Raw genomic sequence first — 27,808 nt, forward strand, 5'->3', positions numbered from 1 at the left:
AATAGAGCATTGTAAGAAACTCATTGATGGTTACCGGAAGCGGTTGGTCGCAGTTATTTTGGCTTAAGGTTGTGCAGCCAAGTATTAGGCTGAGGGTGCCAATACTTTTGTCTGGCCCATTTTTTGGAGTTTTGTGTGAAATGATCAATGTTTTGCTTTTTGCTTCATTCTCTTTTGTGCTTTTTTCATTTAAGACAAATTAATTGAAGATAATAATACCAAAGAATTTGTGTTTGCAATCATTTTCAGGAAGAAACTGAGTATTATCTGACAGAATTGCAGGGGTGTCAATACTTTTGGCCACAACTGTATATGGAGCATTATTAGGGCCCAAAAGACACTGGAGCATCATCCATGAGGCCCATCATATACTGGAGCATTCCAAATGGGGGACATCAGACACTGGAGCAGCATTTACGGGGCCCATTATACACTGGCGCTTTAGAAATGGTGCACATTATATATGGAGCATGATTTGGGCCCATAACACACTGGAGCATCGTCCATGGGTCCCATCATATACTGGAGCATTCTAAATGGGGCAGATCAGACACTGGAGCAGCATCTATGGGGCACATTATACACTGGAGCATTACAAATGGGGCCCATTATATATGGAGCATTATTTGGGCCCATAACACACTGGAGCATCGTCCATGGGAACCATCATATACTGTAGCATTATGTGGAGCTCATCATATACTGTATGGAACATTATATGTGACCAATTAATCTGTATGGAGAAATATATGGGGCTCATTATTCTGTATGGCGCACAATGTGGTGGCCATAATACTGTATGGAGTAATTTACTGTCCTTTTTTGAGCTATTGTAGAATTTAAAATAGATATCAGTCATGTCATGTAAGCAGTGAAGTATTTGTCATTGTACTATACCTATATTTCTGTTTCCGTATCGGAGCATCATGAGTTGTGGTATGTGTTAAAGGAGAGCTCTTTGGCCCAGGGCATATGAAAACCTGGAGCCAGCCCTACCCCCCCACAACTTTATCCAAATGACCCCCAGTTTTCAGTGCGTAACTAAGTAAATTAAGGTTGACAAGCTTCAGTAATAAGAATTGATGTTTTTTGCATTGAAATGGGCACTGTAGGTGTGTTTACTGTCCTCTACGCTCTGCCCACTTTGCTTCTCCATTGACTTGCATTGGGTTTCATGTTTCAGTCGGCCTCTGACTTTTCCCTATAGTCGACCGATTTCGTTTGAGCCGACTTTTGAGAAAGTCGGGTTTCATGAAACCTGACTCGACCCTGAAAAAGGCAAAGTCGCTCATCTCTACTGGAAAGGTTTCAGGGGAGTCAACTACATGTGCCGACGCTGGTCAGGTGGCAGAGCACTAGGATATAAAAACTTTGTGTGCCAAACCTCAGGGAGATTTGATGCCAAAAGCAAGAGGAGGCACATATCGGGAATGGCGTGGAGGCTGGCGTGATCAACCTAAACCAGGAAGCCTACACCACAGCAGTGCTGGACAGCCCCTGTTAAAGGTCAGGCCACTTTTGAGGAGACCTGGAAGCCACACTTTGTCAGTCATTAATCGAGTCACAGGCATCTCTGCTCCGGTCCCTGCAGAAACTCACGGACTGTCTGACTCAAAGGATCTAAGGAAAGACATTACAGAAGGTAGGACTGTGACCGCAGTGAAACATTGAGAAGCAGCAGGGCTGTTACTTCCTGTTACTTCCAGCGTGGACATGCAATACAGGGGTTGGCCAGGGATAGGTAGATCGTAGGAATGGGGCAGTTTGGAGTGCGGGAGGCTCAGCGCGCGCTTACAGACGTCTGAGAGAGACTTGCGGCCTAGTGAGAAAACCCGGTGACCTCTGCTAGGGCCAGAATTCTGGAGATACAGCGAGAGTACCAGTGTAGTAACTCCCGTGAATGGGTGCATCACCTTCAAGTGGAGAACTGCTGTATTGCTTGGAAAGAACTTCCATTGCTAATTGACTAGTAGTATTTTGTTTATTGTTTGATTCATCCTGTTACTATTACTAACTGTTCAGCATCGCTGTAAATTATTATTGTATTTAAACAACGTTAAATCGTTCACAGACTGGTCTCGACTTACATTTTCTGTGTGTTGCATTTGGTCCTCTGCTTTAAATATGTCCTGTGTCAGCATGAGACCAAATCAGCTTCTCAATAGGAAAGCCAGACCATTTCTCTGATGTATAGACCGAGAAGAGGGCACACAAGGTATTCAAATAAGCAGGAAGAAAGCAAACATCACACACGTCTCAGGTCACCACATACAGTGCTGTGCAAATTAATTGGGACAAAGCATTTTTTTAAGTAAAATCGTAAGTTGGTTACCAGTCAGTGATTCAAACCAGTTTTAACTGCTTTGAACAGGTGTGAGTGCCTGTTCAAAGCAGTTAAAACTGGTTTTAATCACTGACTGGTAACCAACTTACAATTTTACTTAAAAAATGCTTTGTCCCAATTAATTTGCACAGCACTGTACCTACAGAGGAAATGCTGTGTCGTGTTGGCACAGGACTGGAAGCAAGGAAGTCGGGACCCATGATGGAGCGACTAATAATTATAGAACTTATCTTCAAATAGTATTTCTGTTTCATGGGTGAACAATTCGAAGTAGCAAATATAAACCTACAAAAAAAAAAACCTTTCCAAGAGAAATACCCTCCAGTTTGTTACAAAATGACACTATAGTCTAGAAGGAATTAATATTACTCTATTTTTGCAAAACAGGAAACTCTATTGTAAGGCAACCAAAGGACGCAGCAAGAAGTTGACCAAGTGTGACAGATCTATTATTGGTCTCATCATGGAAGACCATCAATTAGTTTGACTTTAAGTGACAATAATTAGAAGTCTGTGCCATGTTAATGTATGGTCCAGTGACATTCATAAGTTATTTACAGCAGATCTTCTGCATGGGGACCAATAATATAATTAGAGGACAAATCTGACATACTATCCAGAGTCTATTAAAATAATTTAATATGTTGCATATTTTTTATAAAATGTGTGGCTTTCCTTTATTACAGAAAATCGCCCCCTCGTATTCTTGTGAGGCCATAGCTTTTTATTCTCAGGCTGACACAGCACAATGAATGTCCAAATCTGCAGACAATTAAACACTCAGCTACACCATTGTGAAGGAATACAGAGGTCGTTCTAGTTCTAAATGATCGAGCCTGACAGCAAAATGGCATTGAATCCGCATTGTGTTTATGAGATGCAGGAAAGCAGAGGTGCTAGAGTTGTCAAAAGCTAGTGCAAATTGAGAAATTTACTTTGATATTCACTTTATCGATGATGTTAAAAAATAAATAAAAGGAATGAAAACCTTGAAGGGGGTTCAAGAAAAAAAAGAAGCAACAAGCATGTATTCTGCCCACTCCAATATGTCTATGCTTCTACTTAGTATAGGCCTTTATCAAGCCATCATGCTTACAAAGGCATCATGCTTAGTAAAGACTTATACAAGGTCAAAACTTAGCAATTCTGGATGGGGAGGGAAAAAATTCTTGTTACTTTCTCTACAATCCACTTGGGACGCCATATGCGCAGGTTTTTTTTCCCCCCAACATCCTAGACCGCCCCACAAGTTGGGTTTGAAATTTTCATTTGCCAAAAAGAACATAACATTTCTAAACAGCATGCATTCGTAAATTGACGGCATAAGATTTATCCACTGTTTTTTTTTAAAGGGAACCGGTCATGTAAAAAAAAAAAAAAAACAAAACACTATTATCCTGCAAATAGCTGGCTAATCTTCAGGTTGATGGCGTTCTAAAGCCAAGCATCAGCCGCACTGGCGCTCCTGGCTGCTGGGAGGACAATGAACGTTATTCCTCCTGGCAGCCTTTGGCTTTCAGTCATAGGGGTGCAGCTGGCGGAGCTTCAGTCACCAATCAGTACATAGTGAGTGACGAATGTAACCACGCCCCAGCACTGACCGACAGCCGGCTCAGCAGTACATTGGCGTTTGGGGATATGACAAGTTCCCTTTAACCATTATACAGAAAACAGCAGTAAATTAACAAAAAACAATTACAAGAGGAGTGTCAACACCTTGACAATAAGGGCCTCAGCAGTACTGCCACCTTAGCATGGTCACTGATAGTTATTAGAGGAGGTTTCCTCTCTATCATGTCCAATGCTTTTCAACAAAGGACTAGGATGAACGAGTTTGGTCAAATCCCTTCCATCAGTGGCCATATTGAGTGTGACAGGGTCTATGCAGTCTGTGAAGAGGAGATCAATGACAAGACTTGGCGCATCACACTATTAGACTCTGTTCACTTATCCATTCAGGTTTAGAACAGATAAGTGGCATAAGAGATCTGCTGGATCAGTCTGAACGGGAGCCATTCTTTTACAAGTCAAAAGAAAAGTTCTCCATGTAGGCAATTTTTTTAAGTTCTAAAAGACAGACTCCAAAAGGGACCCCATAATAATCAATAAGGGCATTCTGCCTCCATTTGTTTAATCGATGCAGTGGATTACTTATTCCACTTATCTGTTCCTAAAACAGAAAGTACAAAGTGCCTATCCAAATGAATAGGTGAACAGAGCCTAAGATATCGACATTGCACTTAAAACACCACTCTGGCGTTTTTTAGTTTTGATTTACTGCCAAAGTGGCATTAGTGAATGCCTGTTCCCTGCCTGTAATAGAATACTTACCAGCCGCCATCTACTTCTGTACTCATAGCCGTTCCGGTGGTTGTCTTCTGCTAGTTGTGACCTGCAAGATCATGTCACTGTTTTCTTGGTGAGCAAGAGGTCACTTCTCAATGTAAGCCTATGAGAGCCAGAACGACGCTCTCATTGACTTGCATCAAGACATTGTGACTGTTACATCTGACTTCTGGTTAGTCTGGAGCTGCGGTCACAAGATGGTGGTGCAGGACCAGAGCAGCACCGGGAAGAGCAAAAGATGAAGCTGGTAAGTATTTTACTAGCAACAGGGAACAGACACTGGTGAAACCACTCCAGCGGTGAAATAAAAAAAATGCTGAAGGGGCGCTTTAATAGGTTATTTCAAAAGTTTAGTATAACGCTTCTTCCAACAAAAAAAAAAAAAAAAAAAAAAAAAAAGGGAAAAATACTTAAATTTCCACACTCATTTATGATAATTAAAGCTAAGATGGGTCTGTGCTTTGTTCAGAATACTCAGCCTGAGATGTGAACCTAGCCTAAAGTAGTCAATAGAAAAAACTCCATGTGTACTTTCATGAATCTTTTTTCAAAGGTGATATAGAGAGGATATAGAGTAAATTATTCCATACACTTACTAGTTCAGATTTAGTATCTTACATCAGTATTTCTAAGCCACAACAAGAAGTGGGTGAACAATGCAGAGGTGGTGACGTGTTTCTATTGTACGTTTCGTCTTATTGTTCCCATTCCCGATTTTGGTTTACAATCCGGATGTAAGATACTGAACGTGTGAACACGGCCTTATTAACATTTACAGAAAAGCAGAAAAAATAGGAGCAGCCATCATATGTGTGTGTAATAATATTTTTTTTAGTTTTTTTTTTAGTTATTTTTCCTCGCTCTTTCACATTCAAATGGTGTAAATACTGAAATACCGACAATAGGACACATCCATCTACAATACTTCATAAAGCATATTTACACAAAAACATTAAAAGTTTGTGATTTTTTTGTTTTTACAGAATACCAGATCATATATATCTATTTAAATTAAAAATTCTATTTTGTACAAATATATTCCAACTAGAATACTGACCACATAGCTCAAAGCTTCCTTCATAAATTATAGTCCCATACATTAGAGACATTTTATCGCGTTTTGTAATATTATATCGAACTTGAATCCTTAAAATTAGACTCTAACATCAAATCCCCTCCGTTGTTAATGTTCATTTGCTCAGTTAGTTCATCTTGAGTTACTGGCAGAGCAATTTTCGTTGCAGAGTCAATCTTGAAGAGATTATCCATCTTGATTAAAGGGTTGATGTTAAAGGACTTTTGAAAAGATTTGGAGGTGAAGTAATATACAAAAGGGTCAAAACAACAATTCATCGTCGCGATACACAGGGTAATCGGGTACATAGTCCGTGCAAATCTCTCGATAGAGCAGTTGGCTATTGCCTGTGAGCGTACCAAGGCATAAAGGAAAAGGATGGAATTGTATGGCACAAAACACACAACAAAGATGGCAACGTGGACGATGATCATCTTCAGGACTTTTTCTTTGTTGGTTCCTATCTGACACAAGGTTGCCGGTTTCCTCAAAGTCCTTAAAACCAAAGAGGAGCAAGTAAGATTGAGGAGCAAGGGAATAAGAAATCCAACCACTTCAATGAACATGGTGATTTTTGACAAATAGGTTTTCCAGATGCTTTTCGAGAAGCCTTCAAAGCAAGTGGTGGTTGTGTTGGACACATTGGTAGTAGAAAATAGGGATGCAGAAATGCCTCCACTGAGGACTAAAATCCAAACCCCGGCACAAACGATGGCAGAATTTCTTCTTGTTCTGATGGTTCGGGAACGGAATGGGTAAACGATTGCCAGAAATCGATCAACACTGATACAAGTAAGGAAAAGCATGCTACCATAGATGTTTGTCAAGAATGCCGTGCCTGAAATTTTGCACAAAGTGTCACCAAAAGGCCAATGGCGGTTGAAATTATAAAATATTTTAAAAGGAAGAGTGAATACAAACAGTAGGTCAGACACGGCAAGGTTGGTCATGTAAATGGCAGTCTCATTGTGCATCTTCATTCGAAAGCAGAAGACGCAGAGAGAAGCACAGTTTGTGATCAATCCCAGGACAAACACAACACTATAAACCACTCCGTAAAGGTTGTATTTGAAAGAGTCATCGATGGAGCAGGTCGTATTGCTGTAGTTTCCCATCCCAAGCTCCGGAATGTTCTGCTGAATCCTCTACGGATTCTAACTGTACCCATAGAATATTTTAGAAGCAATCTTGGCATGGCATGGCTACGAGATGAAAACAAAGGCAACGTTCAAACTAATCTTCTCCATAACACATGCTGGAAGCCTAAAAGAAGAAAAAAAAAAATAATTACAAAATTGTCTATTTTAGATTTTTTTTTTTTACTACACACATTATATACATACAGCCATGGTTGAAAATGTTGGTACCCTTGAGATTGTTTCTGGAAATGAAGTATTTCTCCCAGAAAATTATTGCATTTACATGTGTTTATTTCCTTTGAGTGTGTATTGGAACAACTCAAAAAAAAGAAAGAAAAAAAAAAGGCAAATTGGACATAATTTCACACAACACCCCCAAAATAGACAGGACAAAATGGTTGGCAGCCTCAACTTAATATTTGGTTGCACCCCCTTTGGAATGAATAATTGCAATAATTCTTCTTATAATCATCAAAAAGCTTCTTACACCTCTCAACTGGAATTTTGGACCCCTCTTTTTTTGCAGACTGCTCCACGTCTCTCGCATTTGAAGGATGCCTTCTCCCAACAGCAATTTTAAGATCTCTCCACAGGTGTTTAATAGGATATAGATGCAGACTCATTGCTGGCCACTTTAGAATTCTTCAGCGCTTTGGTTTCCATCCATTTTTGGGTGTTTCTTGAAGTATGTTTGGGGTCAGTATTCTGCTGGAAGACCCATGACCTTGTACCCAAGCCCAGCTTTCTGACTCTGGGCACTTTATTGTGACCCAAAAACCTTGGGTAATCTTCAAATTTCAAGATTCCTTGCCCTGAGTCAAGGCACCCAGTGCCAGAGGCAGCAAAACAACCCAAAAACATCTTTGACTCTAGGTACTGTGTTCTTTTCTTTGTAGGGCTCATTCCGCACTCGATAAACAATAGAATGATGTGCTTTATCCTAAAGCTCTATCTTGGTCTCATCTCTCCAGAAAATACTTTCCCAGAAGGATTTTCATTCAAATATCGATGGATAGTTTGTGCTAACACTGATGCACAACGAGCCTGCAGGACAGCTTGAATTTCTTTGGAACTCGATTGGGGCTGCTTATCCACCATCCGGACTATCCTGTGTTACAAAACTTCATCAATTGTTCTGTTGTCCACGTCCAGGGAGATTAGCTACAGTGCCATAGATTGTAAAATTCTTGATTATATTGAACACCATGCACAAAGTAACAACAAGATTTGTAGAGATGGACTTGTAAACTTGAGATTGATGATATTGTTCAACAATTTATTTTGAAGTTCTCAGACAGTTCTCTTCTCTTTCTATTCTCCATGCTTAATGTGGCGCACACACAGACATACAATGCAAAAATTGAGTAAACTCTCCCTTTTTATCTGGTTTCAGGTGTGATTTTCATATTGTCCCCACTTGTTACTTGCCACAGGGGAGTTTGAACAAGCATCACATGCTTGAAACAAAGTTGTTTACCCATAATTTTGGAAAAGTGCCAATAATTATGTCCGGTCCATTTTTGGGGTTGTGTGTAATTATGTCCAATTTACCTTTTTTCCCCCGCTGTTTTTTGTGTTTTTTCCAATTCACACAAAAGAAATAAACATGTGCATAACAAAACATGCGTAAATCCAATAATTTTCTGGGAGAAATACTGCTACTACTTTTTCTGGAATAAATAACTTTCAAGAGTGCCAACACTTTCGGACATGAGTCATATATAATTACTATACGTATTAGGAGGAATATGATTGATTACTTTTAATAATTAGTGTTAAAGGGGTATTCCCCTCTCCAACATCATATTCCAATATGTAATAGGTGTGATAATAACAATGCTAATTTTAGCAAATACCTCCAATTAGAAATGTAGTATAGTTTTTCTGAATCGCTATGTCTCTTTCCTTATGTGCAGGCATTGCAGGACCTTAGGTATCCATGGTTACGACCACTAGCAACTAGCTAACTAACCGTCACTAAATCAGTGGTCGTCACCATGGATGCCTAAGGTCCTGCAATGCCTGCACATGAGGAAAGACATAGCAAAACAGTATAACTATACTACATTTCTAATTGAAGGCATTTGCTATTATTACACCTACTACATATAGGGATAGGATCTTGGAGATGGGAATATCCCTGTAAACGCATCCCCGGCGCTGACTGACAGCCGGCCCTAATACTAAGCAAGCAGTCAGTCAGTGTCAAGAAGTGGATACAGCCACTATACTCAGAGCGATGACTGAACCTGCAACGCCGCCATCGTATCCGAAACCCAAACACTGTGGCGTGGAATAAAGTTAATTTCCTCCCGGCAGCGGGGCTTTAAATAGGGATGTCAGACAGGTTCAGAAAGCTATTAACCTGAAGAATAATCCCATGTCTGTTTTTCACACATATTTGGCCAATGAAAAAAAAAAAAAAGTTAATCTGTACTGCTCCATTAATTGACATGGGTTTAAGTGCGATGCATTTTTTTTTTACGGATAGCATTCAAACAGAATATACGGTTGTACACATGAGCACTAATGGTTGTGATTTCCAGGTGTGACCTTTTAAATATCACAATATCCTGTGATTATAGTGCAAATGTCTAAGGCCAAGTTCCTACTGGCCCTTTTTTTTCTGCAGCAAAACCTGAGTGCTTGGCAGGAAAGAGTCTGCGGCAAAAATGCAGATTTTGCTGTGTTTTTTTCATGCATTTTTTCCATTCAATGGGTGAAAACTGCTGAAAGAAGTGACATGCTCTTTATCTAAAAAATACATGTAAAGCACAAATTACTGACAAAAAACAATGTGTATGCATGTCATTTCTGAAATCTCATAGGCTTTGCTGGTACTGGAAAACACAGATGAAAATTAGCATTAACAAAGCATGAAGAAAAAAATCTGCAAAAACGTCCAGTGTGAACTGTGCCCAACAGAAAGATGTTAAACATAAATTTGTCAATACCATTATAACCATGCAATATTAAAGACTGTGTGTCATCAATCCTTGATCAAATCAAGTTTATCATCATTACGATAAGCCCATAATTATTAAAAAAAGCAATTGTGATGCAAATGATTGAAAAAAAAAAAAAAAAAAGGACGATAGAAATGTTTGCAAATCACAGAAAAAATAAATATACTATTTCAATGCTGAACAAATTGACAAAAGGTGAAGACCATTTACTCCGCTCTGCTTTTCTGCATAGATAATTGTTACTTAGCATGTACATTACTTTATAGAGAAACTGTCAGATCACATAACACTATTAACTTGCAGATACAGTTTTAATCTACAGGATAATAGCATTAAAAAGGGCCCTGGCTGATACACTTAAAGTGGGACTACCAGGAGTAAATAAACCTCCAGGGAGCCCCTAGCTTTCAGTCATGCAGGCGTGATGGCAGTTTGACATGCCTTGGGACTTTGACTGACAACTAGCGCTCCAGCACCTTGGTACAGAAATGACTGTCAGTTAAAGTCCCAGGGCGTGCTTACAGCCATCACTCAAATTGCTGTGAGCAGATACTGTAGCCACAAAGGCATGCCTGAATGACTGAAAGCTGGCGGCTCCGGGAGAAATAAAGTCCTTTTTCTCCTGGGAGCCGCACTTTCAGTATGGTGGACAAGCACCTTTCTTATGCTAGTAACCTGCAGATTAACCCATTATCTGCAGGTTAATAATGTGACAGGTTCCACTTAAGGTAAGACCATACAAAGACTGATTGATATATTTGTAATTTTCCATAAATAAGCCTGTTTGTGTTTTGCAGAACTCGGATTACACTTTCAGATGGTTCACTCTAGATGACAGTGTGCCGAGCGAATGACAATACACGTGTACAGTGTCAAGCTAAGGAGACCAGATGCACGATAAAAATAGATGATGGTCAACCATAGCAATATAATAACAGGGAAATCTAAAGCAAGTTTCGTGTGGTTTAGTGATCTAAGTAGAGGTTTCACTTTAAAACCAAAAAGGCATTTCAGGATAGAGGAGCACAATTTCTGGCAAAGCTTAGTGACATTAAACAACTTCAAATCTGTTCTATAGACTGGGATTATAGTGTGCTCCGCTCTGGAGTCCAACAATTATAAAAAATGTTTATGCTCAGCTGTAACTGGAATCAGGTCCCAAAAGTTTAAATATCAGTACATACATATCCGCCTGCAGAAAACAACACACAAGGTCACACATGACGGATCTAGATACTGCATGGTTTAGTGGAACAAAGTTCTGTCTGTACACTGACTCTATAGTAAGGCCTCTTAACTACATCCCGTTAGACACTCATAGTTTGAAAATGGACTGCAATGTCCCAACTGGTTGCAGGTCTCCTGGCCCAAACTAGACAGTAACCAGATGTAAACCATGTACTGAGTGGAACACTACAGCTTAGGCAACTACAGTTCAGATCCTGTTTATTTGAATAACTAGCTGAAGAGTCCGGCGTTACCCGGGCATAGTAACTGACTACGGCTAGTTATAACAAATTATAATGACATAATATATAAATATATATCTATCTATCTATCTATCTATCTATCTCTCTCTGAGTGTAGAGCCCCACCCACTCCACATAGCCACATTCACTATAATATCCCACATCATCCCGTCAGCCAGAGCTACCGGACTACTTCCCATAATATCCCACATCATCCCGTCAGCCCGAGCCACTTGACTACTACTCCTAATATCCCTCATTATCCCATCAGCCAGAGCTACCGGACAACTTCCACTAATATCCCACATCATCCCTTCAGAGCCACTGGACTACTATCCCTAATATCCCACATCATCCGGTCAAACCCACCGGACTACTACCCCTAATATTCCACATCATCCTGTCAGCCAGAGCCACCGGACAACTACCACTAATATCCCACATCATCCCGTCAGAGCCACCGGAATACTACCCCCAATATCCCACATCATCCCATCAGCCAGAGCCACCGGACTACTACCCCTGATATCCCACATCATCCCGTCAGCCTTGGGTCAGATCCAGAGTGCTGAGTAGAACAGTCCTAACTTTCATACCGGGGATCCCTTTAAGAGAGGTCTGGTGTCAGAACCAGAGCGCTGATTGGATTTGCCCCGCCTTCCATACCAAAGATCCCTTTATTAGAAGCCTGGGGTGAGAATCAGAGCACTGATGGATTTGCCCTCACTTCCATAACGGGGATCCCTTTAAGAGGGGCCTGGGGTCAGAACCAGAGCGCTGAGTGGATTTGCCCTAACTTCCATACTGGGGATCCCTTTAAGAGAGGCATGGGGTCAGTACCAAAGCGCAGAGTGGATTTGCCCTCACTTCTGTACCAGGGATCCCTTTAAGAGACCCTGGGGTCATAACCACAGAGCTCAGTGGAACGGTCCTAACTTCCATACCGTTATCCCTTTAAGAGAGGCCTGGGGTCAAAACCAAAGCACTGGATGGATTTGCCCTGACTTCCATACCAATGATCCCTTTCATAGAAGCCTGGGGTCAGAATCAGAGTGCTGAGGGATTTGCCCTAACTTCCATACTGGAGATTCCTTTAAGAGGGAAGATGTGCCTATGGGATGGAGGATGTGTGATGGGTATATGGGTACGGGAGGGGGTGATTCATTTCTGTCATGTGCTCTCGGCTCCTTTCCGGGGTACAGACAATGGATGGGAGCTTATGTTCCCGGGGATGCTAGATTTCTCCCACCCGGTCACTGTCTGCTGAGGTGTTGTGGAGAAAACTGTTGCTCATAGCAACCAATCACAGCTCAGCTTCTTTTAAACAGCTCTGGTGAAATGAAAGATGCTTAGTGATTGGTTGGTGATACATATACACACATACATTCAATTTTATATATATAGATTACGGAGACCCATATGGGTAGGGTTGTCCTATTAGGAGACCAAGGTTTCTTTTAGTGGATAATGCCAGCTGATATACTGAATCTTCGAGGCCTACATAGCCCTCTGTCAAAAAAAAAAAAAAGGTATTGAAATTAGCTGTCCTTCAGAAGAAAGGAAACTATCCGTTGGATGATAAAATTGTGCCAATTGTACTATTTAGTAGAAAGGTCTGGGCTATTTGCAGATAGGTGGCGGTTCAAAGAGCATTGGTAAGGTGGCCAAGGGCTATGACATGGTTGCTTGACCAGGGTCCGCAAATCTTTTTGCTCAAATTTAGTAGCTTCCAATGTCCCACCTTTTAACAACACAACTTAGGATACAAGCAAAAAGAAAAGACATAAGAAAAGACATTTAATCAGCTTTACGAATAATGTCTGTGACAAACAAAAGCAAGGATATACCCTACTTAGGTTGGAAGCTCTTTAAAAAAAAATAGGTTTCTAGCTTAGTGTTTTCTAGTTATTAGACCAACAGTTGGGCCAGGACCTGGTCTGTAATTTAGTACTAACCCTAACTCTATATTATACTTATGTGGTCATTGACATTTTTTCAAGTGACAATTTAATGCTGTATTTATTACAGTAGGAACAGGATTTTGGTCATTATCAAGGGACATTCATCAAGCAAAATATGGAATACATGACCTTTGCCAGCTACCTTACCAAACTGTGCTTGGAACCCAAAGTATCCCTGTCCCGCTGGTACTCTTGAAGGTAGAGACCCCTGAGTCTTTGACCTTATTATGCTCCTGTTAAACCCTGATCTGACCCTTCTCCCACCCCATGATGCATGGAACAGAAACGTAAGGTGAGCAAGACACAGACAAAACAGAGATAACAGAAAGCTACAAACACTGAACAAAAAGGTAGAGAGGTATATAGGAAAGGATAGGAATGTACCAACCAAATGGGACTAGGCCAATGAGGAAAGCATACACCCAAAAACAGCACACAACAATCTCCAGTAGCAACAACGATGTCTAATTCAGCACAACTCCTCCAAGGAGCTAGGAAGCAAAGCTTTCACTGCAAGACATAGAAAGTCTGGCCAGGTTTTATATGGTAAGGTGCTGACCAGATCTGAAGCAGCAGCTGAAAATGGAACTGCAAGTTTCTGATCAGCATAGAAAGGGACGATAACGTATTCAGCACCAAAAGAAACCAAATCCATTTAATACGGGACACAAACACCCAGGCTAAATTGAAGATCTGTGATTCACAATATGTAGTGATCTTCTAACCCCAGATCTCCCAGGAGGACGTGACAATATGGCCAACATTCGCAGGATAAAATAAAAAGGAAGAGTGTCAAATATGTCCAGCAAGATGGACTAAAGTCATCACTCCACAATTTCTGTTGGTCTCATTTAGTCTTAGGCTTTCTACATTTAGGACTGTATTAATAAATTGCACCCACTCTGTATCTTTTTGTTCTTTAGACTGCGGACATTATTTAGGTCACGCAATTCTCAAGCACACAGTTGTCACTGCCGATTTCATTTATTTGCCATCTTAACTATATTACATACCATTGGTTAAATTTTATTTATAGGAAAGCAATTAGACCATTGCAACTCAACAAAATTACAAGTAGGATGTGAAGTGGCCTGAGCGCTATACATGGCAAATGTGCATTACCCCATATGTTGGCGTTGGACAAGGCTTTCAGAAACCAGCTGTTATCCGATTCATTTCTGCATTTATTCTTCCAGTTCCTAATGGTCCTGACTAGGAATCCAATAGGGCTTGCATATTTACCTCAGCATTCCTGAAGGATTAAAATACCACAAGGATCCCTTTGGATACTGAAGGCCATGAATCAGTCTGTTTAGCACGCATTCAGAGGCGGACGGAATTGGTGTCACTGATCCTACGACTACGTACACCATTTTTGTAGGAATGGTATGATTTACACTGTATGGAGAGAGCTATTCCATCATCAATACAACTGGACTTCATAGGAAACCAAGATATAAGCTTAAAACATGGAGAGATCCTCCAGAAAGACTTTATGAAATGTTTTTTTTGCAACCAGATAAGTTCCAAATTCATCACTTTCTAATAGGAATAGGAGTGCAATTGTAAATCAACTATGGAAATGTTTGAAAATAAGGCAGCACGGTGGCTCAGTGGTTAGCACTGCAGCCTTGTAGCGCTGGGTCCTCGATTTAAATCCCAACAAGGACAACATCAACAAGGAGTTTGTATGTTCTCCCCGTGTTTGCGTAGGTTTCCTCCGGGTACTTGGGTTTCCTCCCATATTCCAAAGACATACTGACAGGGATTCTAGATTGTGAGCCCCAATGGGGACAGTGATTATGAGGTCTGTAAAGCGCTGTGGAATTAATGGCGCTATAAGTGAGTAAAATAAATTTTAAAAATGAATGCCGGAATTTTGTGGTCTAAAGAAAAAAAAAAAATAATAATAATAATAATAATAATTGGGTTTTGTTTAAAGATTTATCTAGTTTTAATGCGGCCATGAAATTATTCCAAATTATTAAAACATCTTTGAAAAACACTCTAATCCTAGAATTAGCAGCTCTTCCACGACGAGGTTGTGTCCACTTCAGTACATTACACAAGACAAGAATAGGGGCCCCTACATGGACATAAATGCCACTATAATAATTACATATATACACGTTTAGTGGGTGCCACAGGGTAATTTTTTTCTAAACCTCTTTTTGCCAAGCCCTTTCATACTTCAGGATTGAGTATTATAAAAAAAGATAAACCTTAGGCAATATCTTTAGCTTTCCAACTTAACAGCTTGCCACAATATGGGGCCCTTAGATTGTTAGCCCCAATCTCTTGGCTGCACATTATATTTAGTGCCCATTTACAGGGGAGATTTGGTAATTCTCCATCGATTTTATAGCTGAAACCAGTGTGCTCAGCTGGCACTGATTCTAGCATTCACTATAATGAATGGCGGCCATGCGGATACATTGAAGGGATCGTAAGGCTTCTGCTCCTAGAACTGGTGGGTCTCCGCTGTCAGATGTCCTTTAACTTTTGCCATCAATGTTTTATTATCGTTGTGAAAATGTTGTAGGGATTCATGCTCTTGGGTAGCCAATTGTGACACGAAGCCATAGGCTTCTTATCTCAAAATGGAATAATGCTTATTTCCACTAGGTGCACAATCTGCAAAACCATAAAATCAATAGCCTTGTCCAGGTGCTAACTAAACAATACAGACCCTGGCAACTCGGACATGTCTGAGCTAGTCTTCGTTCGGTCATACAAAACAGCCATCATCCATAGCAACCAGTGATACTCGCAGTTTGTTGCGCACGGCCTATGCAGTCTCTTTTCAGAGAGATTCCGACTTGTCAGTCAGCTGGGGGAAGCTGAGCAGATTAGGTAGTATTGGAGCTGGAGAGAGACAACAGTGAACACATTGCCTGATTTTAGTCATAGCTATCCAGGTGCATTTAATCAGGACCTGTAGTGCTTGGATTTAACCCTGGCCAGCCTACACTATTGCAGGAACATTCACCTCCAGGACTTGCATCACCAAGGCTAGCCACCTCGGTGACACATATCCCACATCCAGGACTTTACCTTCTGCTTTCCTACAGTGTATAAAGTGGAACAATACATTTAATAGGCCTGATGCTCACACGTTTTCACCAGCTGGGCATTTGTCCTCAACAAGGCCACATTGACACGTTCAGTATTTGGAGAGGTGCAGGAATAAAAGAAAAGCACCACCAGATTAAGGAGTACAGTGGCATATACACGGGTAAAAAAATATGAATATTTATGGCAAGTGATGGCTTCTGTTTAACTTCATTAGACTGATGCAATAACCACACATTCTGGCAGCTCTGATACCTTATCTCACCATATGGAGGTTGAATATTACATCCTGATGGAGTTTGCTTGTTCTGCAGACATTGTCACGGGTCTCTGGTATTCCCGTTCCCTACCACTTCCATGGATAGGTGTAGGGCGCAGTCAGACAGCTTTATAAATCGTAGTGAGATCAGAACGCAGTCCAAGGACTGGCCGGCGGCTCTTATGACTTGAGTGTGACAGCTTCATGTATTTCTTTGCAGCTGTCATGCTTGGGTCAGGAGAGCCACCGGCCTGTCCATGCACTGCTTTTCGATCTCCCTCCGATTTATACAGCTGTCTGACTGTACCCTTAAAGTAAAGCACCAACTCCAATGAACTATATAGCTGGCCATACAGAGGAGATAGTGGTGGGCCGAATGTTGATTCAGCAAACTCCCACATACATAAAAGCGATTGGCTTGGCAGAGCGTCCATGGGTCTTCAAAAGGGACAGTGGAGAAAGGCGCTAACAGACAGTTCTGGCAGTGGCTGATCTCCCCTGAAAAAACAAAAAGATCAGGCGATCAAACATCAACTGCCCACACCTTCTCTCCCAACATCATCTGTACGCAACACAGAAAGCCCCGATACAAATCAGATGGTGGGTTCTAATGTATAGGCCTCATATACTGTAAATACTGGGTTTATCCAAGATAATACCATCCATGCCATGTATTCAGAGCATGAAGTGTTTAGTTTTCTTTAAGGGAACTTCTGACAATAAAAATAAGAGTCAGATCTGTGTGCTGCAGGTATCAGAACAGCAGAGGCTGAAAAGATTGATATGCATGTAGATTTATGGAAAAACAAATCAGAATAACTCGTGATTTGTAAATTCAAGTTTGTACTGACTCTTAACCAGAGTCCAGTGGGTGGTCTTAGAGGTCTGTGATTCAGATATACCTATGACTACAGAGATAGCTGCGAGTAAGACTACATAACTCTAAAAATCAGCCTGTTTATTGCCTCCTGCTCCATTGTAAAAGGTGTGGACTGTACTGTTACGTTCCTGCCTCTGAAGACACCAATCGAATAATGTGAATAACGTCATGTGTCTTTTACAAATATTGTGTTGTGTTATGTGAACTGTAAAAAGTGTCCTGCGGTTTTTGGAATGTATTGTGCGGTTATGTGATATAATATAAATTGCCTTGTGTTGTGATATGGCAGTCTTAAGGTACTGTAATGCCTAATGTAATTAGTGTTCTGGACAGGAGGACATAAGATAGTAACTGTAGTAAGTTAGTGACATTAAGTACAGTTGCAGTTAATGTTTTGGGACTAGCCCATAATGGGAGGGACAAGTGTCAGTAAGATGGACACCACTTCCTGTTTTAAGAAGGTAGTTTGAGTTAGTTACTGAAAGTGACAAGGTCAAGTTCAAGGTGCAGTTGAGTGGACAAAGAGGTCTACCAAATTCCTTGTGGACATTTCTGCAACATCTGCAGCTCGAAGGCTCAATACAGATGCTATGGAGAGCACATTAACCCCTTCATACAGAGAAAGATGTAGAACCACGTGTAGGAGAGGTAATGGATATCAGGTGTACTGCAGAACTTGACTGGGAATCCCTGGGGCCAACAGGAGCTGTTAAAGCGGCGATCGTTCAGGCAGAATGAGAGGAAGATCTGCAAACGTACTGTAGAAATGGGAAACAAAGGGTGTTGTTCCCCAAAAAATGTGCGTTATTATCTGATGAACTTGAACTTCAAGTAAACTTGTGTGTTGAAATGAACTGGGAGTTCCGATTCATGTGCAGCGGCTCCTAGAATGGAAGGCTTGTAGACGGCTGAGGCCTGCGGCCTACAAATGAGTGTCATGCGATAACACATGACCAGGGACAAATTCTTCCTATAAAGTGCCAGGGCGACATGGTGCAATGACTATCGCCCTCTGGCACCATACACTATAACCACAACTTCAGGGGAATCGATGTAGCATTGTTGGAGGCCAGATGACAAGTTGGGTTTACCCTAGCAGGAACAACTCTCACATAGTCCATCTTTGCGTTGGCACAGAGAGGTCTTGTGTAGGGAACAACCCACTGGTAAGGTCCAGATCACCTAATATTGCACCTAAACTGTTGGGGTCATGAAAACACGAAGTTATTTTGCAGGTGAAGCTTCAGTTTTACAACACAACCACTCAGTGCTGAAATGTAAAAATGCTGAGAAGCCCTGAAATGACTGCAGGGTACCAACGCTTACTGCAGCGCACAATTCATGGCAGATGAAATGCCGGCAGAAGTAATGCCGTAAATATGAACAGTAAACAACAAAGAACATTGGCCTCATGTTCTCTTTTGGAGGATTTAATGAAGCTCGTTCAGCCTTTCCTTCGCAGTCTATATCCTGTGAGGTCTTTAAGGCATTTCCTGGCCCTACACATATAGCAGTGAAGGATCTGTTTTGGATTGAGTTAATTATCTTCACAGAGATGTCTTGACCAGATCTTCAGCCTGAAGGGGGGGGGGGGGGGGGGGGGAGGGGGAAGGGGACACATGTTCTCTTCAGAACAGATAAATGTCAGCCAATCCACCAACATGCATATACACAATATAAAAAAAAAAAAAAAAAAAAAAAAAAAAATCTGTCCGGCCACATGTTCTGCAGTCTCCCCCAACGTCTTCGCACATGCCCATTGTGGCTTATAACAAAAACAATAAGAAAAGAAAAAAACAAAAAAAACATTTTTTGCTCTGTTGTACACTATCAATGTTTTCTCAATCATATTTGTACTTCCAACTTCCAGCCACCTTGTCAGTGACAGGATGAGCCATTTTTTAGCAAAAACAATACCGTATTTTTCGGACTATAAGACGCACTCTTTTTCCCTAAAAATTTTGGGGGAAATGGGGGGGGGGGGGTGTCTTATAGGCAGAATATACTCACAACTAGTGTGGCGGCAGCAGAAGTGGGGCGATTCTGCGGCAGTCGAACGTTGCAGCGCGATTATCATATTCCCTTCCCAGGCTGGTGCGGCAGGTTTGGCGGTGCTCTGTGGTGTGGGGGCTGCGTCTGCATCTTGTGAAAGCTCAGAGGCCCCACACATCCATTGCTGCAATGCAGTGGCCTCCGGGAAAATGGCTTCCGCACGCTCAGATTGAGATCTCCGTAACAAGATCTTGTCTCCTGAGATTTCAGGACGAGATCTCAATATGAGCATGCACCGCCCCCGGCGGCCATTTTCCTGGCCACCGCATCCCAGCGATGGATGTGCAGAACCTCTGGGCTTTTACAAGATGACGGCACAACCCCCGCACCGCAGAGCACCACCGAACCTTGTGCACCAACCTGGGATGGGAGTCATATCACCAGACCACTGAACACCTCCTGTGACCATGCTCCACCAGCGCTGCTGATCTTCCTCCCCCCAGTAAGCCAAAATCAGACTGTAAGAGGGAACCCTGATTTTACACATTAATTTTGTTCCCCATTTTCTTTATGAAAATATTGGGTGCGTCCTATAGTCTGAAAAATATGGTACTTAAAAAGGAAACCATCAGTGCAAAATGACTGTTCAAACCAAATGCGTGCTCAATGCATCCTTTTTACAGCTGAGCAGTTCAGTGCAGCTTCCCACCTTCTTAATTTGCATACATCTTCGCCGTCCTTTGCCTTGATGACCAGCTCTATGTTTACATAAGCTAGTGTAGGACGGTTATATGGAAAACAAGTGGATGGGAAGTGCACTGAACCTCTCGGCCACACCAAAGGTACGCTTGGTTTGAATAGTAATTTTGGGTGTCCCAAAGGGTATACTTACAAGATATCCAAAGAATGGATATGCCATAAAGGTCACCTTGGGGGACCCTAATCTACCATACATTCATGGCATATCCAGTGCATGTACAACTTTGGACTACGCCATAAAATTTGGCTATAGTAATTATATTCAGTTTTGCTGAACCCAGTTTTGGTGGCTTCGGCTATAGATAGAAAACAGTTCCCCAACAACTTTTCCGATCACTTGAATCTCCAGCCCAATCTACATTCACACAACCTCAGAGCAAGATCCCCTGATGCAGCTATCTTAAGATTTAGCTTTTGAGTTTCTTTAAGATATTGAAGAATTCTCAATTGCATTCCAGTCTCTTTGGCGTGGCTTGCTTACATGTCCGGTAGAGAATTCCGACTGTGATATCCTGACGATTTGTGGTTATTATGTACAGAAGCGCCCTCACTGCTTGTCAGTAACTCTCATTGCTGGGTAGAAGATGTTCTTCTCCTTCCAACTTTAAGTAGGACGGATCCATTGGCATTGAGGAACCTTTGGCTTCTAAACATTTTAAACTGGTTTAGTATTGCAGAAATTTTAGAACTTTCGTTGAGAAGAAAGCTCCCATCTTCCTCTCTCTAGATTTGGATTCCCAAATAATATGTCACATTTCTTAGTCTCAAAGAGCTGTTTTTTGAATTTCACCTAGCTTTGCAATTTCCTTTTCATTGTGGCAGCTCAGTAAGCTCCCATGTCTGGAGTTGGTGAAGGGACTCCATTTCTTCATTAGCAGCATTTATACATTTCCGCTTCTCGTGAACAGGCAGTTTTTGCAATCTCTTGCCATGACAGTGGCTCTGGTTCAGGAAGTGTTCTGACCATATAAGAAAGGAGTCTAGCTGGGATACCTTTGTTTGGCCTTTCTGATCTCCTGACCAGAGGTTGACTTGGTTCTTCTGTGTCTTCCTTGGTGGCTTCAGAGCTTATCCACACTTCAGTGTTTTCCTTTTAGGCATCTGGGTTTGATGATTGAGATTCTGGTTCTTGCTTCTTAGGTTGAATAACTGGGGTAACTTCATGGAATTTGAGCAATACAGTGTTTTCATCAATCATTACATCTCTGCTGATTGTTACTGTGTTGGTCTCTGGGTGCAGGATTCTGTATCCCTTTTGAGTTTTGCTATAGCCCACCAGGACTCATTGCTTTGTGTGTAAACTTGGAACGTTTTTCTTTGCGAACATACACAAACGCTTTTCTTCCAAATATCCCGAGATGCTTTAGGTTAGGCTTCTCGCAGTTCCATAGCTCATATGGAGTTTTATTTATTTGTGGTTTTACCTGTCACTCTGTTTTGAAGATAGCAAGCAGTCATGATGGCTTCTCTCCAATACGTGTTAGGTAGATTTACATCAAACAACATACTTCTTCCACTTTCACAGTAGGGTACTCTCTCTCTCTCTGCAATGCCATTTTGTTCTGTGTTGTATGGAATGGTAGTCTGGAACATAATTCCATCCTTTTTCAAAATGGATGTCGTTTGCGCCTTACCACTTGTATATTCAGTTCCATTATCTGCTTGCAGGGCTTTTGGCATTCTTCCAAATTTGTTAAACAGTACAGCAAGATATTCTTTATGTTTCTGTGGAACTTAATCCTTACTTTGAAGCAGGTAGGCGACTGTATATCTGGAGTAGCATCAATAAATGTGAGAAAATATCTCTTCTTGCTAGGAGTTTGAACACTCATTGGACCCCATACATCTGTACGTATCAGATCCAGTGGCTGTGCAGATCTACTGGTGCTTATTTTAGGAAAGGATTTTCTGGATATTTTCCCTTTAAGATAGCTAGTGCACTTCAACATTTGATTACACTGGTTGAATTCAATACCATTTGCAAGTTGAGCTAGCTTCCTTACTGCTTCTAAGTCTCTGTGCCCAAGACGTCTGTGCCACACATGGATATGTGGGGCCCTTGAGGCTCAGTCACCACAGAGGTACTGCACCTTCTCCTGAGGTGTAGTGCCCCACCAACTAGGTAAGTTGGGAACTCCTTTCCATACTCCAACACCTGCACCCCACACACAGGATAGTTCAGCAGGACCCAATAGCGGCTCCATGCTTAGTGGGTAGCAGAGCACCTTTCGTGGGTCCTTGCTTCGTAACACGATATGTGCTGGGAGGTGGTTGGAGTTGAGATATATAAAAGGTTGGGAAGGTTTAGAATTACAGGATCAGTCTGGAGGTTCAGTCTAATAGAGGGTCAGAGAGGAAGGAAGCCACTCGGGAGGAGTGGGGATCCCTGGAAGAAGGTATGGAGGAAGGAGTGCTGCAGCTGCCTCAGTAATCTGAGCCAGCTGGCACAGGAGAGGAACAGAAGGAGAAAGATGTAGAACTGCAACCTAAGCTTCCCGAGGAAAGAGGAGTAGAGAGAACAGAGAGGAGTTGTGGGTCGGAAGAGAAACCCTGCCTATAGGTTCTCAGCGCAAGGCCGGGGCCCGGTCCCCGATGTTGTATGGACGCTTATGGTTCTGCAGCAGACACCGGTGGAGTAGTTGGCTGTAAATGCACTACTCCCATCTAAAACTTGGGGCACAACAGCAACTGAATAGTGAGCCAGGACTCCGGAGAAGGGAGTCCCCGAGAGAGGCTACAGCTGTCTGCCATACGAGTAGAGTTGTTAGGAACATCTGACAGGAGGAACTCCAGAGTACCACGCTACTGGAGCTCTTCACACCTTAAGGCGCAATAGAGGAGTCGTTCAGGAAAGTTATGTTGGCGGAGTGTTGGAGAGGAGAATCCTGACTTGCCCGGGAGGTTGACTGAGTCTCTGCCCCAGAGGACACGGCACGGAGGCAGGCACCAGTGTGCACCACGGACTGCGAGTAAAGCTTTGGAACTACAAGTCCTGGTGTCCTCCATTCATTTGCTCGCTAACACTGTCAGCACCGCTACATCTGAGTACCAGCATTCCTCACACCACCTGCGTCTATACACTACGCTCGGGTTACAGCTTCACCTGTGGGGAGCTACACCATCTATGCTGCAACACACCATCAGCCGCAGAGGATCTGCACGCAGCGTTGGCTTAACACCTGGCTTGCCAAACACCACAGGTGGCATCTCTAACTATTCCATTCCATTAACTACAATTCCACCATTACTTGGGCGCCCAGGGCCATGGACCAGGTCACCGCTGCTGTGACACATCCCCCTGACACCGGCCCGGTACCGAGTACCCCACAGCCCTGGGAGGGCGACCCAGATACAGTTCTTATGCAGATCTTGTCTAGCACTGTACACTCTTTGTATTTTAGCTGATAAAGTTCATCTTGGATTTTTCCTTCTGCAAGAGTATGACCCTTCTTTGAGATGATGCAGCTGTTAGCTCTAGAAGTAACTACATTCCCCATTTGTGTGAGCTTTTTTTTACTGACAGAAGATTGCTTTCAAGGCTGGGAACATAGAGACCATCCTTTATTGGGATCTTTCCACTTTGTGCTGAGGAAAATGGACAGTGGAAGCTTTCTCCTACTTCTCCTGAAGTCATATAGTGACCAAAAGCCAAGATGACCTTTTCTGACTTGCTTACATTAAGGTCAGTGAAGAAATCCTTGTTATTTGTCACATCGACTGCTTGCACCAGAATCTATACACCATATATGCTTTGCAGATAGGCTTGTACTGGCATTAAATGCAGTTTCAACACATGCAGAACCTTCATTTACTGCTGTTTTAATCCTTTGGAAAGCAAGAATGAGCCAGGTTAAAAAGCAGAACAGTCATCAAACTCTGCAGTCTGCTTTAAGGTGGCCAGGCTTTTTACAGACAAAACAGTCACGAGTTTATCTTAGATTGCTCTTATATTTAGGGAAATCCTGTGTCTTTAATGCGGTTTCTGCACTGGATTCATTACTGCTGCTTACATGCTGCGTTTTTCTCTTGAATTCATCCACAAGTTTGCCTTTCACATACTTTAGGGTCAGCTTATCATCTGGCCGTGCATCTCATGCAGTCATGAGTTTGTCATAACTCTTTGGAAGACCACTTAATAGAAGTGCAGTAAAATGAAAATTTTAATTTCTTCTCCAATACCCCTGAGACACTCTACAATCTCTAGCGTGTTTCTTATATACAGTTGTGGTCAAAAGTATTGACACCACTGCAATTTTGTCAGATAATACTCAGTTTCTTCCTGAAAATTATTGCAAACACAAATTCTTTGTTATTATTATTATCTTCATTTAATTTGTCTTAAATGAAAAAACACAAAAAGAATTGTCCTAAAGCCAAATTGGATATAATTCCACACCAAACATAAAAAAAAAAAAGAAAAAAAAAAAAAGAGGTTGGACAAAAGAATTGGCACTGTTCGAAAAATCATGTGATGCTTCTCTAATCTGTGTAATTAGCACCTGTAACTTACTTGTGGCACCTAACAGGTGTTGGCAATAACAATCACACTTGCAGCCAGTTGACATGGATTAAAGTTGACTCAACCTCTGTCCTGTGTCCTTGTGTGTACCACATTGAGCATGGAGAAAAGAAAGAAGACCAAAGAACTGTCTGAGGACTTGAGAAACCAAATTGTGAGGAAGCATGAGCAATCTCAAGGCTACAAGTCCATCTCCAAAGACCTGAATGTTCCTGTGTCTACCGTGCGCAGTGTCATCAAGAAGTTTAAAGCCCATGGCACTGTGGCTAACCTCCCTAGATGTGGACAGAAAAGAAAAATTGACAAGAGATTTCAACGCAAGATTGTGCGGATGTTGGATAAAGAACCTTGACTAACATCCAAAGAAGTTCAAGCTGCCCTGCAGTCCGAGGGTACAACAGTGTCAACCCGTACTATCCGTCGGCGTCTGAATGAAAAGGGACTGTATGGTAGGAGACCCAGGAAGACCCCACTTCTTACCCCGAGACATAAAAAAGCCAGGCTGGAGTTTGCCAAAACTTACCTGAAAAAGCCTAAAACGTTTTGGAAGACTGTTCTCGGGTCAGGTGAGACAAAAGTAGAGCTTTTTGTGCAAAGGCATCAACATAGAGTTACAGGAGAAAAATTATGAAGTCTGAAGACTACCAACAAATTTTGCAGCATAATGTAAGGCCCAGTGTGAGAAAGCTGGGTCTCACTCAGAGGACATGGGTCTTCCAGCAGGACAATGACCCAAAACACTTGAAAAAGCACTAGAAAATGGTTTGAGAGAAAGCACTGGAGACTTCTAAGGTGGCCAGCAATGAGTCCAGACCTGAATCCCATAAAATGCCTGTGGAGAGATCTAAAAATGGCAGTTTGGAGAAGGCACCCTTCTAATATCAGGGACCTGGAGCAGTTTGCCAAAGAAGAATGGTCTAAAATTCCAGCAGAGCATTGTAAGAAACTCATTGATGGTTATTGGAAGCGGTTGGTCGCAGTTATTTTGGCTAAAGATTGTGCAACCAAGTATTAGGCTGAGGGTGCCAATACTTTTGTCTGGCCCATTTTGGGAGTTTTGTGTGAAATGATCAATGTTTTGCTTCATTCTCTTTTGTGTTTTTTTCATTTAAGACAAATTAAATGAAGATAATACCAAAGAATTTGTGATTGCAATCATTTTCAGGAAGAAACTGAGTATTGTCTGACAAAATTGCAGGGGTGTCAATAGTTTTGGCCACAACTGTAGTTCTGCATATTCTGTCCATCACTTAGCTTAGACTGATACAGCTTCTCATGAGATAAAGCTCATTGCTGAGATTTGATCTTTCATGCACTTTCTGTAACTCATCCCACATCTCCTTTGCAGTTGCATACATGCACAATCTGATTATCATCTACACTGAGGAAGATTGTGCTTTGTGCTTTCTGATCCTTCTCTAGCCAATCATCTGGTAATGGATGAGGCACTTGTTCCTGAGTATATTTCCACATACCTTCTCTTATGAGCAGCATCTTCACCTTGAATTTCTAGGACTGGTAGTTCTGGTTAGTGAGGCTTGGCACTGAGAACTTGGCAGGATTGCTGCTTGTGGCCATCTTCTTTGTTGCTCTGTGCTGCTTTTGCTTTGGGCAACTGTTACTGTGTTGATCTGGGGTTCTGTGTCACTCTGGGCCCATAACCTGTTGGCAGCGGATTACTCACCATACTCTCCAAGCGTGTGACAACAGAGCTTTTTTAATCAGGAACAATATATGATAAGCTTAATAGATCAGGAATGAGTCATTTGTGTGTCTATATGTGCAGCATCTGTAGCAGGCTGCTTCTCCCATACACAGAAACAGGAAATACAGTCACATACTCTCCCTGTGTGAGCCTCTGGGAGTTTTTTTTTTTTACTTTATAAACAGCATACAAATCTAGCAACTAAACACTCAGACAGGAATTGAGTTGTTGCCAGGCCCGGATTGGCAATTTAACCAACCGGGCATTTTCCCGCTGGGCCGCTGTCATGTGGGCCGCGGGCGGCAGCGCCCGAACATCTGGCCGCTTGCCAGCTGCTGCGGCCACTGTTGCTCCTGCCGCCGGCCCTCTGCGGGCATGGCGGTGATAGATTCAAGTTCCTCCCGCACTGCAGGGAGATAAGCCGCCACGCCCCCCAACGCACCCCATCCTCGCCGTAGCATGAGACCCCCTCCCCCCCGCAGCCACTCACAGCGTCGCACTCGCTTGCCTGCTCGCTCTGTTCGCAGGACCTGTGATGAGGTCACAGGAGGGGAGGAGTCAGGGGGTCACATGATCAGGAGCCTTTGTCCAGACCCCCGATCATATCACCCCTGACTCCGCCCCTCCTGTGACCTCATCACAGGTCCTGTGCGCTCAGCCTTGCCTCTACCGTCTGCAAGACTCTGCTTTGCTGTTGTCATGGTGCTGGTTGAGGTAAGTATGTGTGGGGTCAGGATTTACAGTGTGGATGTAGCAGAGCTGTGTGTGTATGAGATGTACGGAGCAGAGCCGTGTGTACGAGGTGTACGGAGCGGAGCCGTATGTACGAGGTGTACGGAGAGAAGCCGTGTGTACGAGGTGTACGGAGAGGAGCCGTGTGTGTACGAGGTGTACGGAGAGGAGCCGTGTGTGTACGAGGTGTACGGAGAGGAGCCGTGTGTGTACGAGGTGTACGGAGCAGAGCCAGGCGTGTACGGAGCGGAGCAGTGTGTACGAGGTGTACGGAGAGGAGCAGTGTGTACGAGGTGTACGGAGCGGAGCCGTGTGTACGAGGTGTACGGAGCGGAGCCGTGTGTACGAGGTGTACGGAGCGGAGCCGTGTGTACGAGGTGTACGGAGCGGAGCCGTGTGTGTACGAGGTGTACGGAGAGGAGCCGTGTGTGTACGAGGTGTACGGAGAGGAGCCGCGCGTGTATGAGGTGTACGGAGAGGAGCCGTGTGTACGAGGTGGACAGAGCGGAGCCGTGTGTACGAGGTGGACAGAGCGGAGCCGCGCGTGTACGAGGTGTACGGAGAGGAGCCACGCGTGTACAAGGTGGACG

General features: G+C 42.6%; 1 protein-coding gene across 3 annotated transcripts in view; it reads right to left on the bottom strand.

Annotated features, from left to right (window-relative positions):
• Positions 1 to 5,499: 5,499 nt before the first annotated feature.
• LPAR4 (lysophosphatidic acid receptor 4) overlaps positions 5,500 to 27,808 on the bottom strand; it is a 47,907-nt gene continuing 25,598 nt past the window's right edge. For all 3 annotated transcript variants that reach the window (XM_073543445.1, XM_073543446.1, XM_073543447.1), the window contains exon 2: positions 5,500 to 7,028. In XM_073543445.1, coding sequence (XP_073399546.1) covers positions 5,819 to 6,880 — 1,062 coding nt within the window. In that variant the 5' untranslated portion in view covers positions 6,881 to 7,028 and the 3' untranslated portion in view covers positions 5,500 to 5,818. The remainder of the gene's footprint in view (positions 7,029 to 27,808) is intronic.

The sequence above is a fragment of the Dendrobates tinctorius genome, unplaced genomic scaffold, assembly GCF_039654945.1.
Source record: "Dendrobates tinctorius isolate UK_male_01 unplaced genomic scaffold, ASM3965494v1 ptg000133l, whole genome shotgun sequence".
NCBI lineage: Eukaryota > Metazoa > Chordata > Amphibia > Anura > Dendrobatidae > Dendrobates > Dendrobates tinctorius.